This window comes from Sceloporus undulatus, chromosome 8 (genome assembly GCF_019175285.1).
Source record: "Sceloporus undulatus isolate JIND9_A2432 ecotype Alabama chromosome 8, SceUnd_v1.1, whole genome shotgun sequence".
Taxonomy (NCBI): Eukaryota; Metazoa; Chordata; class Lepidosauria; order Squamata; family Phrynosomatidae; genus Sceloporus; species Sceloporus undulatus.
In genome coordinates, this window is record NC_056529.1 from 2,856,638 (window position 1) to 2,871,130 (window position 14,493).

General features: G+C 41.7%; 1 protein-coding gene across 1 annotated transcript in view; it reads right to left on the reverse strand.

Moving 5' to 3' along the window:
* GLG1 (golgi glycoprotein 1) overlaps positions 1-14,493 on the reverse strand; it is a 70,255-nt gene that overhangs the window by 19,694 nt on the left and 36,068 nt on the right. Inside the window, exons 2-7 of the mRNA XM_042437492.1 lie at positions 12,001-12,033; positions 9,218-9,304; positions 4,426-4,641; positions 3,221-3,424; positions 2,648-2,719; positions 1,084-1,267 (exon numbers count right to left, since the gene is read on the reverse strand). Coding sequence (XP_042293426.1) covers positions 1,084-1,267; positions 2,648-2,719; positions 3,221-3,424; positions 4,426-4,641; positions 9,218-9,304; positions 12,001-12,033 — 796 coding nt within the window. The remainder of the gene's footprint in view (positions 1-1,083; positions 1,268-2,647; positions 2,720-3,220; positions 3,425-4,425; positions 4,642-9,217; positions 9,305-12,000; positions 12,034-14,493) is intronic.

Genomic DNA, 14,493 nt, shown 5'->3' on the forward strand with positions numbered 1-14,493 from the left:
TGGAAATGAAATTACTTCCAGTCACCATTCTGAAAGGGGCACTAAGGAAAATACAAGTATTTGGGGGCTTGGGTGGCTTGAGGGAACTGGGAGTGATTTTGCACATTTCTGTGCATTTGGTGAGCTTTCTATGCATTCTATGCATTCTCCATGCAAAAACAGCACTAGTTTTATTTTTTATTTTTTAAAGGTTTTGGAAAGCTGGCAAGGGGTTGCGGCTACAATGGAGAGGTCTGGGAGGCACATGCAGACTGTGGGCTGCCCTTTCTCGCCTGTGATGCAGATGCTAAAAAGAAGAGAGACCATCAAAACAGAGTTTGTACAAGGCAGAGCAACGACCTTCCTCCCCTCAGCATTGCTTTTGAGAACTGACCATTCAGAGAAAAATGAGTCTCTATAAGAGAGTGTTTCCCACACTCAGCTGGGTCCTGCACTAGCCCAGAAGGTGTATCAAAAGCTGCTGCAAGGTCCAGGACAACCAAAAAGGATGCATTCTCTCTTGCCTTTCTCCTGGTCAAGGTTATCACACAAAGCAAAACTGAGCCCAGAGCCAAACCGAAATGGGTCCAGGGAGTCAGTATCATTCAGAAGCATCTGAAGCTGACTAGCCAATTAATTTCAAACTCCTAACTGTGAAGACATCCAAATAGGACTGCCACAGGGCAATGCTTTACTCAGGTCTTTCCCAGGGCTGCACAGATAAGGCAGGTGTGTGGCTGTCTCTTTTGGCTAAGGACTATTCAGCCGGGAAAAGCCTGAAGACATAGCCTTGGGCTTTTGAAACAGGAGATGGTTCAGCTACTCTCACTCTTATCCTTGGCCTTCTTTCTAATTTAAGACATAGTGAGTTGCAGTGGGCTTCCAGAACGTGTTAAAGAAAGACAGTGCAAACTGTCAGAGGAAACAAAGAATCCAAACATCTATGTATATTTTGATTTAGGAATAGTCACAGTGTTCACAAATTCTTTAACAAAACATAAGCTGGGAGCAAAGAAAGGGCAGGGTAGGAACTCTCTCTTTCAAAAAACATTATTTACAAAAGGAACAACAGGATGAACCTACAGAAGAGACATCCTAACTTACCTCTGTGCACAGCAGATTCCAAACACATGAGCAGATAGGAGAGCCGGGCCTCCCGGGAACGAGGAAGGTTCTCTACGTTACAACGGTACTTCTTCAGGTCACTTTTGCAGGACTTGGCCAAGGAGTAGCTGACCTTGTAATCTTGTGCAATCAGTTTTTGCCGTGTTGTCAACGCATCGCGACACTGAGGAGAAGAAGCAAGCTGTCAAGTGAACTTCCACTGGAGTACAACACAACACATCACCTTTATCTTCCAGAGGTAAATTTCAACCATGCTCAGTGACAGAGTAAACAGTGGTTCTCAACCTTCCGAATGCCATGACCCTTTAATACAGTTCCTCATGTTGTGGTGACCCCCCAACCATACAATTATTTTCACCTCGGTTCCTAACACCATCCGAAATATGTGTTTTCCAATGGTCTTAGGCAACCCTTGTGAAAGGATCGTTCGACCCCCAAAGAAAGAATGTAGCTTCAAAACACACCAGATCTCCATAAGTCACTGTTTAAAAAATGAGATTCATCTCAAGATACTCAAAAGTCAGTTGCTTTATAGGTTGAGTCTCTTTAATCCAAAATGCTTGGGATCAGAGGTGCTTTTGGAATTCAGATAGTTTTTGATTTTGGTATACCTGTATTTGCATATATGCAATGAGTTATCATGGAGATGGAACCTAAGGCTAAACACATAATTTATTATTCATGTTCACTTTATATACATAGCCTGAAGGTAACTTTATACATAGTATGTTTTTAAAAAAAATAATTTTGTGCATGAAAACAAAGTTTGTGTACACTGAACCCTCAGAAAGCAAAAGTGCCACGAACTCAGCCACCCATGAAAAAAGTTTTGGTTTTTGTCAGATTTTGAAGTTCTGGATAAGGAAGATTCAATCTGTATTACTTTTAAATAAATAAATAAATAAATAAATAAAGCAAGAAAGCAAGCAAGCAAGCTTGACACATTTTGTTCTGTATGTGCTCTTCAGGCCTTCATTAGGGGACTACTTAGAATCAAAGTTCAAACATTTCTGGACCAGGATCTCTCAAACCATTGACTAGAAAAGTTAATGTTTCCACTTCCTCATCCTGAAATTTCTGGACTCTGACCCTAAATAGTTCCCGAGGAAGGCTATTCAGGTTAAACAGGCCCTGAGGAAAGCTGAAACACATTGGGCTTTTTTACTAATACAACTACCATATTTTTATCATTTTGAGATATGTCTCCAGTTTCTTGTGGATCTCACCAGATTGCACTGGATGATCCCCAGTTTCTACTTCTATTATTTGAGAAAAACCATGCCCACCTAGAGCAGGACCAGGTGGCTAGGATGGGGAAAATGCAGACAGCAGAACTGTATAGTTCTTGAAACATTCCAACGAAGTAGCTAGGATAGTACAGGAACTCATTAATTGTCCACTGACATCAAGCTGTGTCTATTAAATGATTCCCCATCCTTTGGAAACAGCAGGTGATGAGTGTGAATAAGAAACAGAAGTTTTGGGGTCCAATCAGACACAGTGGCCAGTATATAATAGCTAGTCAAATGAATGGAACACCTACCTTTTCACTCATAGCCTCTTCAAATTTGTGATTGAAGAGACACTTGTATACTCTTCCTTCTCCAGCTTGAGTCTGTGCAAAAAGGGAACAATACTAATGAAAGAATGTGCTTGACAACACTTTAGGATGAAGACACTGCAAACACATGCACACACACAATTTTAACACTTTCCTCAAAGAAGTTAGGGCAGGGTACATACAATCCATATAAACCATGAAGAAGGATAGACTGGACATGTGTTTTAGGCTACTCAGTGAGTGTCAGAATCCAGCAGCAATGTGTGTGTCCAAAAAAGACCTGTCTTAAGATGTGTGTCAAAAAAAGACCTTTACTTTCAGATGTAGTCATTTTTGTTAAACATAAGGGAAGTGTATGCTATTCTCTTTATGTTATTACAAATATACCAATTTTAAAAATTCCACATAAATCTTTCTATATGTTTGAATAGAACCTTTAAGGCAAATGTGCCAAACCAGCTAACAGTACATTGCCTACATTGCCCATGGCCAGTTCCTGTACCACAAGGCAAGGAGAGGTGGGCCTTTGTCCAAGGAAAAGGAGATCACACTTACGTTTTCACAGAAGCGTTCCCTGTCATCCCGGCACGCAAAGTAAAGATGCCGGTCAAGGTGGAAGTCATCTGAAGAGAGCTCAGCAACACGGAGAATGGCCTTCTTGCATATATCAGAGACTTTTATTCGGGGCTCAGTTTCTTCTGCCTCCTTCACCAGGCCTTTTTCCAGGCAAGCCACCACTTCTCCTTGAGAATGGGCATCCTGACATTAACCAACAGAAGTTAATCAATGAAGAAGGAAGTTAACAGTAGGATATACTCGCATTCTATTACTTCTGCCTGCTGCTCCAAGCAGTCTACCAAAGCATGAAGGCAGCTGAAAGCAAGTGGCTCACTCCAGCCCATAGAATTATTGAATTATAGAGGTGGAAGAGGCCACAGAGTCATCCAGTCTGATGGCTGCTATGCAGGAATAGATAACTAAAGCACTCCTGAAAGATGGCCATTCAACCTCTTCAAAGACCTCCAATGAAGGCGAGTCCCCCATCCTCCAAAGCAGTCCATTCCACTGTCAAAGAGCTCTTACAGCTGGGAAGATCTTCCTAATGTCTGCTCTTTTCATCTGAATCCATTGGTTCATGCCCTAGCCTTGTGATTATCAGAAAACAGGCTCACTCCATCTTCTGCATGACACAACATTAGATATTTGAAGATAGCTATCATGATCCCTCTCAGTCTTCTCTTGTCTATGCTTTTCCCAGCTCCCTAAGCATGCTGCCTCTCCAGCTGCTACATTATGCAGATGAACTTGTAGCAACTCCTGATCTGGGAAGAAACTACATTTGGCCTTAATCTGAAGTCACCCTCTGCTTATCAAAGCCTTCTTAAAATGATCTTTCAGAAATCACCTTGGACTCACTCACTACCAAGACATTCTTCTGCGAAACGCTGATACAAATCAAAAGAATGAATATGGATTTTAAATGTCATCCCAGCTGTGGGAATCATGGGGCCATCCAGATGTTGTTGGGCTGCAACTGCCAACAGACCTAACCCTAATGGTGAGGAAACCTGGGAGCTGTAGTCCAACATCCAGAGAGCAATGTGATTCTCAGCCGCACACTAGCCACAGAACTTGGTTTTAGTCCTCCAAACGCCCTCTTTGGAATTGAGATGATGCATCCAAGTGAGAGTATTCTCCCACCTCTCCCCCATCTGCCATTTTAACAGAGCCAGAATCAGACCCATGTGAGACCAGATTACCTTTTCGCCAGGATGGATGCTGCCACATTTCAGGATATTAATATCATTCCTACAGTCATCCATGAAGCCACAGATCAGGCGGTAATCGCTGAAAATTACAGCTGTCATTTTGGTAATGTACTGGTGACACTGGTATTCTGTGATGTTTCCTCTATGGTCTACCAAGCAGGACACCAGGTAACCTTTTCCAATTGGCTCATCGGCACACTCTTTGATCTGGAGAAGGGAAAAGTCCATACATCACCCAGAATGTAGAGAAATGCACTGACTGCCTCCCCATTTAGTGGCACTAAGGATCCCAGGATTAGTGTCTTCTCTTGCTGGAAGAGATTATGTAAAAATCATGACAGCAATTATAAGCTAAATAATTATACGAGAAACTGGGTATTCCCTAAAGGTACCTGAAGAATGAAATACCTGTATCTGCCCATCACTCTGAGGAACAAAGATGAACAACTGAAATGAGCACATTCCACACCAAGAGGACCATTATAGCAAAGATGTAATCAGTCAGCAATTTAAGAAGCAATTATCAGAATTTCTAGAACAGAAACGATGCTTAAGGACAGCCAAAGAGTAGGCAGAGAGTCTCAAGAACAGCCAATCCTGGATTGCTCAGGTCCTTGAAAACCAACGTAAATGTAATCTTCAGGCAGACAGCTGAAAAAAATAAATAAATCATGAATGCCTAATCCAGGAGCCTAAAATCCATACAGAGTACGGCTGCAAAGCCATATACATCTCACATAATATGTTGCGCTTTAATAAGCCTGGTGTTCTCTTTTAGCATTTGAGAAGTTGCTTTGCTTGGCATCGGCTTCATGAGCCAGAAAAGCCAGGTGTTAAGGCTGCAGAGAATAGAATGAGAGGTCATAAGAAAAGGTCCCATTTCAGGGAAGGGAGAAGCAAGCTGTTATTTAAGAGAAAAGGAAGAGTCAACGATAAAGGTAAGGAAGAACTTTACTAAAGTGGAAGGTACTGTTGAGCAACAGAGAATTCAAAGAGTGATGTCCCAGCCAAAAATGAACTTAACCAGCTAAAGGTCACTGACAGACCAAAAAATTAAGGCCATGGGATCCCTCTACCTTTCCTAGTCAGAAGAGGACCTAAAGCCTGCCTTTTGGATGCTTGCTTCCTACCAGAGAAGCAATATTCCTGTACTTGGTGGTTTAAATATATGCAGCCCTGGAGTCCTGCTCATAAAGTTAAAAGGGAGAAACATGAGCCATTTAACACCAAGGGAAGCCACTTTTTAAAGCATTTGCCTAATACTGACGTAATCTGGCAGCATTTACCTCGCTCTCGCTCTCTTTCACACACAGAGAGCATCCTAATGCTAGAAAGAAAGCTTAAAATCTGCAAAGCTGACCCAACAGCCCAAGCAAGATGGGAGACGCCAGCAGTGAACTGAACAATTATCAAGCAAGAAAGCAAAGCAAGTGTTTTGTTAGGGTAAGCAGTTCATCTAGCGGAGAAGCACTCCCAACTTAACCTTGAAAAATCGTAAGACATCAACAATGACTATCTGAGAGGTTCACTGTGAGTTCCAGTCAAAACAGGTTTTTAAGCAGATGCCACTTTTTTAAAATGTCAACTATTTGCAGCCTACTCATTTAGAACACTAACCAGAATTCAAAAGCTATGGAAGTTACCCAGGAAGCTCCCATCATGGCCCCTATATCTCAGTCTTCCATTCTGCCTGAACCTCTTCCAAAAGAAGACTGTCACTTATAGGAGCGCCACAATGTTCTCCTGGATGCTGAAGTAGCTCCTTATCCAATGTTACCCAAAGTGGTGGTCCATGGACCAGGGCTGGTCCACAGGCCATTTTAGCTAGCTGTCCCTGGCAATTCCCCAGGAAAGAAACAACAGTACCCAATGGGCACAGATATGGTACCAGTCCCTGGCACATAAACAAAAAATAACTGCCATCCTCCCCAAGCTGGTGGCCCCCATTTATCTGAGGGACTGCAATTATTATTATTATTATTAACCTTTATTTATGAAGCGCTGTAAATTTACACAGCGCTGTACATGCAATCTTTTTAGTTAGACGGTTCCCTGCCCTCAGCCTGGCTCTATCCAAAGTGGCACATGATTTTAAATTGTTGTAATTGATTTTAGCTGGTTTTAAGCTGTCTTGTTTATAACTTAGTTGTTATTGTTGTTTGCCTTCAAGTCGTTTCCAACTTATGGTGACCCGAAGGCAAACCTATCACGGGGTTTTCTTGGCAAAATTTGTTCAGAGGGAGGTTGCTTTTGTCTTCTTCTAAGGCTGGGAGAATAAAATTTGCCCATTGGTTTTCTGGAGTTTTAAAAGGGACGTTACCTTTGGTGCAACAAGGAAACATTTAATCACTAAAGCCAGGTACAAACAATTTGACAGCAATAATGAAGGATAACATTATGTACACATTAGGGCTGGAATTTAAATGGTCAACACAACCTTTGGCCAACCACCGTTAAACAGACATGCATCTAAAAGTATGCTAACTGCAAAACCTAAAATGTTTCTTAGAACATTGCAAACCTTTCCAGTATCTCACTTAGCTCCAAGATATGTAATATTAGCTCACTTTGCCCTCAACCAGCACAATGAGCTATGTAGTGCTTGGCTGTGAGATTTGTGCCACTCTAATGGAGGATGCTGTGAAGATGGAAGGCAGTCGTTCTTCAGAAAAAACTGCAAGGATGGATGCTCCTAAATAATGGGACATATGACCCCAACTCTTGCAGGACTGGAAAGAAGAGAGGCCCTTAATTTCAGCAATGCTATCATGAATGAAATCACGTCAAGAGCAACATTTGACAACCAGCCTGCTTCCTACAACTAGCACTTACAGAGACATTTGGTGATACTCAACTAGAATCCCCCAAAATGATGAGATTTGGCCATTAGTTCCAGCCTTTCACCTGGAAGTGTAGACTCCACACAATCACACTGCATTTATCACCAACATCTACTCCTGGCAAACAGCCCCCAATGCTCCTAAACTCTCACACTTGGAATTAGTAATAACCTCACTGGCTAACAGCACCTGCCCACCCCAAAATGTCTTTTATCCATCCAAAGTGGCCTCTAAGACTACCATGATTTAAAAAAAAAAATCCAAGTTTTGTCATCTATACAGAAGCTGCTTTGAAGAATAAAAATAAAAAACATAATTAGCACTGACTTGCCTTGAGAGGAAAAGTACTCAGAACATCCTCAGCGGAGCAATATTAAGAGAAGCATTTTACTGGAAAATCTAGCAGTGACCTGAAGGCAAACACTTTCAGCAATTAGACAAGCAATTATGGAGTCATCAATGGCTGAGCCTATTCAAGTAAACATAGCATTTCACCCTCCTTTGCTCCAAAACTGGTGAATACATACAAGCTAAATAATTACTTAAATAGGGAGGCTATCCACAGTTAACTATCACCATAAAGGTGACTTCCTATAGCACAATTTTTTGTCAGATGGTAGTGAACAATCTAGACGTTTTCTTAAATCCTGGAAAACATCCAGATTAGGAATTTACATTTACTAGCACCAATAGCGAAATTCTGGAAAAAATGAGCAATCTAAATTGTTCTGTACATTTTACATTAGACTTGTAACTGAAATCAAAGTAAATCAACAAACTATCAACCACCAAGATTCTTTTAATCATAGATCTATTTAGTATGGGAAGAGATCTTGTAGCACCTTTGAGACTAAGTGATAGAAAGAAGTTGGCAGCATGAGCTTTCGTAGACTTAAATCTACTTCCTCAGATCCATTTGAGCAAACAATTAAAAACCTTTACAATCACTCTCTCCATATCTCCCTTCTCTTGCTGCTGCTAGCTTCAGAGGATCACTTAGGATAAACATTAACAGTGTTTTCTTGGTAGCCTTTTCCAAGCTCTGGAAGTTCCTGCCAAAGATTTTTAGGTTGCCTGCCCCAAGTTCTGCCTGCAGAAAAATACATTTTAAAAAAAGATCCAGGCAGATTTTTGACATGTGGTTTGTTATCAGTTGTTATCAGATATCAACAATATCCTGTTTTAGAAAAGGAAGGTGGGGAAAAATCCAGTAAATTAAAAATACCGTCAACTGTACAGTCTACCAACAGCAGCACCATTGCTTTTTCAGAAAGCCTTCTATTAGGCTCAACTAGCCCATGAATCTAGAGACCAGACTCTAATCATCCCCAACCTCATTAGCATCTGATAGACAGCGTTAGTTATCATCGCTCTAATCAGCCTAACAACCTTGTCTGATCAAGCATTATGCCCAAGAAAGGGAGAATATAAATTGGAAACTGGAAAGGCTGAAATGGCCCAAGGAAGCTCCTTTTCAATGATCTGATTATTTTTAAGGTACCCAGGACTTCCTCTAACAAAAAGCATTCATTGCATTCTACCTTAAAAATGGATCGCTCTCCCTTCATTATATGTGCATGCTTTTTTGTCAGGACCCTGAGATGGTAACTGGAACTCCTTCAAGCAAAAGCAATCACTATAGCCTCAAGTAGTTGCGACTCTTCCTCAGTTCACAGCTCTCATGTACTCCTTGACAAGCAATAAAACGGTCTGATTCTAGAAAAGAGGGCAGGGAACCTATTAACAGGTTCCATTCACTCCATCAATGAGGAGGCAGTCTCAGAAAAGAAACAGCTCACAGTCCCAGGCTGCTTGCTGTACAACGTTAATAAGGTGCTTTCTTTTAAAAAAAAACACACCACGCAATGCTATCATCTCAATCAATAAGACTTTAGTGTTCTCTCTGATGAAAGTAACAGTCAATCTCTCCCTGCCAGTCTTACCTCTGATATGGTGGATTTGCAAACCTCTCGAGCCACTGTTTCAAATTTCGGATCTGCAGTCAGGTTCAGCTTGTAGTTCCACAATAGCTAAAGGGAAGGTAAGAAATGTAAGACAAAGCTCAGTTTTTGCTTTTATGTTACCCAAGTCTTTCACAAGCCAGGATTTGGGTACTGACTTAAAACAACCACCCAGTCTCATCTAACAGTATTTTCACCGTGGCATTGAAACTGCACAGCTCCAAGTCAGATTCAAATCTATGTTGACACAAGTAAGTCAATGCATTTGCCCCAACAACAGCTTTCAAAATATCCTCACAAAGCATAGCATTAAAACAGTGAAGCTCCAACATTAGAAGAATACTAAGAATATAGATGTTAGAGAAGAATGTGGCTGCATATGCAATTCAATTTCTCCTATAGTTCCCTGAGAACTTACATTTAACTCTTCTATCATGAATTAAAATAAATAGGAGGGAGCAATGGTTTGTGGACTGGGCTCCTCCGTTCACAAGAAGATCCATGACTACTACATCTTATCCAATTGCCACCATCACCTTATGTATGTTGCTCTCCACAATTTTAAGTGCTCTTTGATATAATAATAGATATTATTTCTTCACTGCATGACACTAAATAGCCATTTCTGGCAGATGTGAACCATTTTAAAAAAACCACACAGAGACACATAAATACATCATTAGTTCACTGCAAAGTCCCAAAGCCTTGTTAGTCTGTTAAAGTATATTGTAATTCTGGACAACATGCCACACATATGAAGGGGAATATTATTCGTGAAAGGCTCATGCTATGTTAACACTTAACAACAGCCAAGATGACTTAGTAAAGATCCTTCATAAATACATAACTAAGGTTAATTTAACACAAAGTTTGAGAGGTGATGTGGTTGCTCTCTTTAAATACCCCAGGGATGTCACAGAGCTCTCCTCTCTGCTGCCCTAGAGGTTAAGACTAGGTCTAATGGTTTTAAGTTACAAGAAAATAGATTTCAATGTAACTTTAGAAGGACCTTCCTGACAGTGAGAGCAGTTGGGCAATGGCACCAATTGCTTATAGCAGTAGCAAGGTCTTTTTCTTCAGATGGCTTAAAAAAGAGCATGGACACCTACCGGCCGGGGATGCTTTAGCTGGAGATCCTACACTAAGCAGGATTTTTCTATCATTCTTATACCCCAGTTAGATTTTACTGCAACTTAGCAAACAAACACTATTGTTCACCATCATGGATGTTCCTAACTTCTTTGTCCTCTTCTCACAGCATCAAACATTGTAATACTAAGCAACTGCAACTGTCAGTTTCCCTTCCAATCTCAATTCTGCTGGTATCACCATGGAAAGAGAAAGAGAAGATTTTACCATGTCCACAGTGTGGGCTTCTTTTGCCCATTTGCCTTGCAACTTGTGCTCTTGATTAACGTTTTATCTGGGGCGGCTGGACACACTGTGAAGCAGGGCACTTGTGGTGAGACAGCTCTGGGCGTCTCACATCATAATTTTCCAGGAGTGCCTCTGGGTCCATGTGAATCGAAGTGGCGGTCAGCTGGAGCCTCAGGAGGGCACATACTGCACACCTAGCCACTGTATATAAACTGGCTGCTGTCATTTTGTTTCTTTAAAAGACCTGGCAAGCAATTGGGATGCAGTGAGGAAGGAGGGCAGCCATGGCCAGCGGAGTGGAAAGCAGAGCGAGAGGGAAACCAAGAATTCAGGTGTGGGATGAGTTGGCAATCAAAAAAGCAAAGGAGTGGGGAAGAGTGAGTTGCTTCTTTAAGATAGGGAAGATGTTTGGAGCTGGTTGGATGATAGCGCCACATGGCTGCTGATTCAGCTGAGAGTTAATTAAAAGTAATTGATTTGGTGCAGAATCTATTATTTATTACATTTCTGTACTGCCCAGCAGAAAAATCTCTGGGCAGTTCGCAAAATGAAACTTAAAACTGCAGAAGAGAAACAGGAAGCAAAACGTAATATAGAAATCTTTAAAAGTTTAAAACAGAATGAAACAAAAGCAAACCCTTTAGGTCAGAAAGAGAGAGAGATCAAGAAACACCAGCAGAGGACAACAACAACTCTTCAAATGTTTTGTTTATGCACTTTAGAAGTTACAAAACACAGACTGGGGGGGGGGGAAGCATTAAGAAAGATCAACATCACAGTGAATAGCAGAAATCAATATGGAGGAAACTGATTTGGGCAAATAAATTAATTTCAAATGACGGGGAGAAAAACATACAGAGATCTTGTGGCACCTTTCAGACTAACTCAAAGAAAGAACTTGGTAAGCACAAGCTTTGGTAGACTTCAGTCTACTTCCTCAGATGCATTTAGTGGGGTAAAAATTTGGGATCTTGTGGCCTAGTACTTTTCAGTGTATTTCCACAGCCATGCAAAGATGGGCAGGACTAGTGGAATAGCCACTACCTGCCTCTTCATTGCCGCATGTGGGCGACTGCATAGCTCATTAACTAATTAGCTATCCAGTTTAATTAATGTATTCTCCAGTGGTCCCATGATGAAAAGATCACACCATGCTGTGCTGTGTGCTGGGACATAGTACAGATGAAAGAGGACGTTGGTCGACCATGCATTTAGCTGGAAAGCACTATCTCCCTTGTCTGCCTAAGTGGCCGTGGAATGGTACAGAAAAAGGACGCTTTTCTACCTGGAAGAACTGGCCTAGGAGCGCCTGTGCCAAGAGCAAATGCAATTATGTCCTCTTAAGGAGAAAAATCTCAATCCCCCCCAAAAAACAGTAACACACTTACATGGTTGCAGTCCGACGAAATTTCATTGTCCGGCTGGAAAAAAAGAAAAGAAAGATAATGACATTAATTCAGAGGAGGTCAAAATATACTGCCTTCCTTCCACACCAACAGACAAATGCTACTGTTTCAAAATAATGAACATTATGATGGTTAGCAGCCCACAGATTAAACACATATCCATCTCAATTGAGATCAAGGGACTGGCCTTGACTCAAAGGCATCAGGTATGTTGCTTCAGAATGGTTCCCTTATACTGCATTTCTTCACGAAGTATCATAGTCTGTACAAGGTGGAGGTTTGTATGGCCTACAAGAATTGCCACAAATAGAAGCCAGTAGCCACTAATGAGGACTCAGTGCCTCTCATGGCCTCGACAGAGTACAGGACATGCAGTTTCCCCCTGCCAACGTGCCACCATTTATAAACAGGTTTTATATTGTTACGTGAAAAGATATGCCAATAAAAACTTCAAAAGGATTGCTTTGTCCCCATATAAAACCAAAAGCCCAAGTGAGATCTCCCCAGCTGGCCTCCTTGCATCAAGACCCATGGGGTCTCCTACCACAAAACCTATTGCACAGAAAGGAATATCCTCAAAGCGAAGAAGAGATGGCCATCCAATGCAATTCCCATCCTATCCAGTTCTTCAATAGGACTTTAATAGGTCTTGCCAATTGCCTCCCAGCTGGGAAATTACCTCCATGAATCTCCTGTAATGCTCTCACAGTCACTGTGACTTCCCCCCCCCCCCCCCCCCTCTCTCTCTAAACCTGTTTATTTCTGTAAAGGATTGAGCGACGGTCATTCCTAACTGCTTGTGATCACATCTGCTCACATTCTGTCCTTCATGGTCTTTTGCTCTCCTTCCTCTCCCTCTCATCTTTTCCAAGTACTAGTCTTTGCTTCTTATACTCTAAAACAGGGGGTCCAAGTGTGTCCCAAAGCACAGCCCCTGAAGCTCCCCAGGGACTCAAATCCAAAATTTAAAAAAGGATGGTTTTTACCCAAACCCCTCACATCCCTTAAGAGCCAGCAAGAATATGTAAAAATAGGCCAAAAACTTGTCAAAATCAAAATCGGACGTAAAAAAGTGAGCAATATTCTTGTAAATATCTAAAAGAGTCTAGGGTGGCACAGTGGTTTGAGGGTCACCCAATGGGCCAGGGAAGCCATTCAGCAAAAACACTGTGCTCTAGCAAGGACCTCTTTTGACTTCATCTTAACCTTAGATGGTCCACTTACTCCTAGTGATTCCTCTTTACAAGAGGCTACATTTTAGAGGAAGGCAATGGCAAAACCGCCTCTGAGTACCCTAGGGCTTGATGAGAGATGCAGTCCTCTACGGCTGTTTGAGAAAAGCTGTGCTGCCTTGTTATTTGGAAGGTTCTGGAGGAATAGAAAAGGTATGCAACTATTTCATTTTAGTTCTCAAAACACATACACACACATACACCAACAACAACACTGAGTGAGGACAGTGAGACAAGCTTTATATAGCCTTTCAATGAGATCTGCATCCCGGCAAACAGGATGTGGTATTCTCAACAAAATAGTCCATTTCTCCGAAAACAATTTGCCACAGGCTTATTGAGCACAGCTAGTGGGCAAAAGGAAAGTGCCGCTATAATCCATGGCAGTCCTACTGCTCTCCTCTCCAAAGCCGCAGAACATAGAAGCCTGACCATGTTTCTTCTCATCGCTTGGCATGTACAGCGGACCCTTCCCATTTGTGAAGGTTCAGTTCTGCTCTTCCCATCCCCATGGACAATTGGGCTCATATTATTCAGATCTGCAGATTGCCAGCCCGTCAATGCAAAGGGTTCAGCTGTACTGTGAAGCTAAGCTTTCAACAGCAGCATAATTTCATTCATGCAACAACTTTCAGGCTCATATACCAAAACCTGACAACACATTTTATTTAAGAAGAGCAGGAGAGATACCTATATTTAGCCAGAAGCTATTGTTCAAGGGTCTAAGGGCAAGTCCCAGAAAATATATTTAGAATTTATAGCCATCTGCATCAGCAGTTTAGCAGCATGAGTGACCAAGCACCTAGGATTTTTTCCAGTCCTACTGACCTGCCTAGTCAGGTAAGCCACTGGAGAATGGCTCATGTTTGCTTCACGGGTATATGATTGGGGTTGCTAAAAGAATCACCGAGTTTCCATTTGAGAATTAATGTCTGGAACCATTTTTGGCTTCAAATCTGGTTCATGTAGAACAGTGCTTCCCAAAGTTTGGTCCGTCAGATATTTTGGACTTCAGCTCCCAGAATTCCTGACTATTGGTCAAGCTGGCTGGGCTTCTGCAAGCTGAAGTCCAAAACACTTGGAGGACCAAAGTTTGGGGATCACTGAAGCAGACAAAACCTTCTTTTGGCCTCACATCAAAACATGTGCCTCCCTTTTGGATTACAGATTACCTTTTCCTTTGCTGAGCTAACCATTTCCCTAGGAGTGTAGAGCAAAAAGTGCTTCCAATTTTTACCCAGGA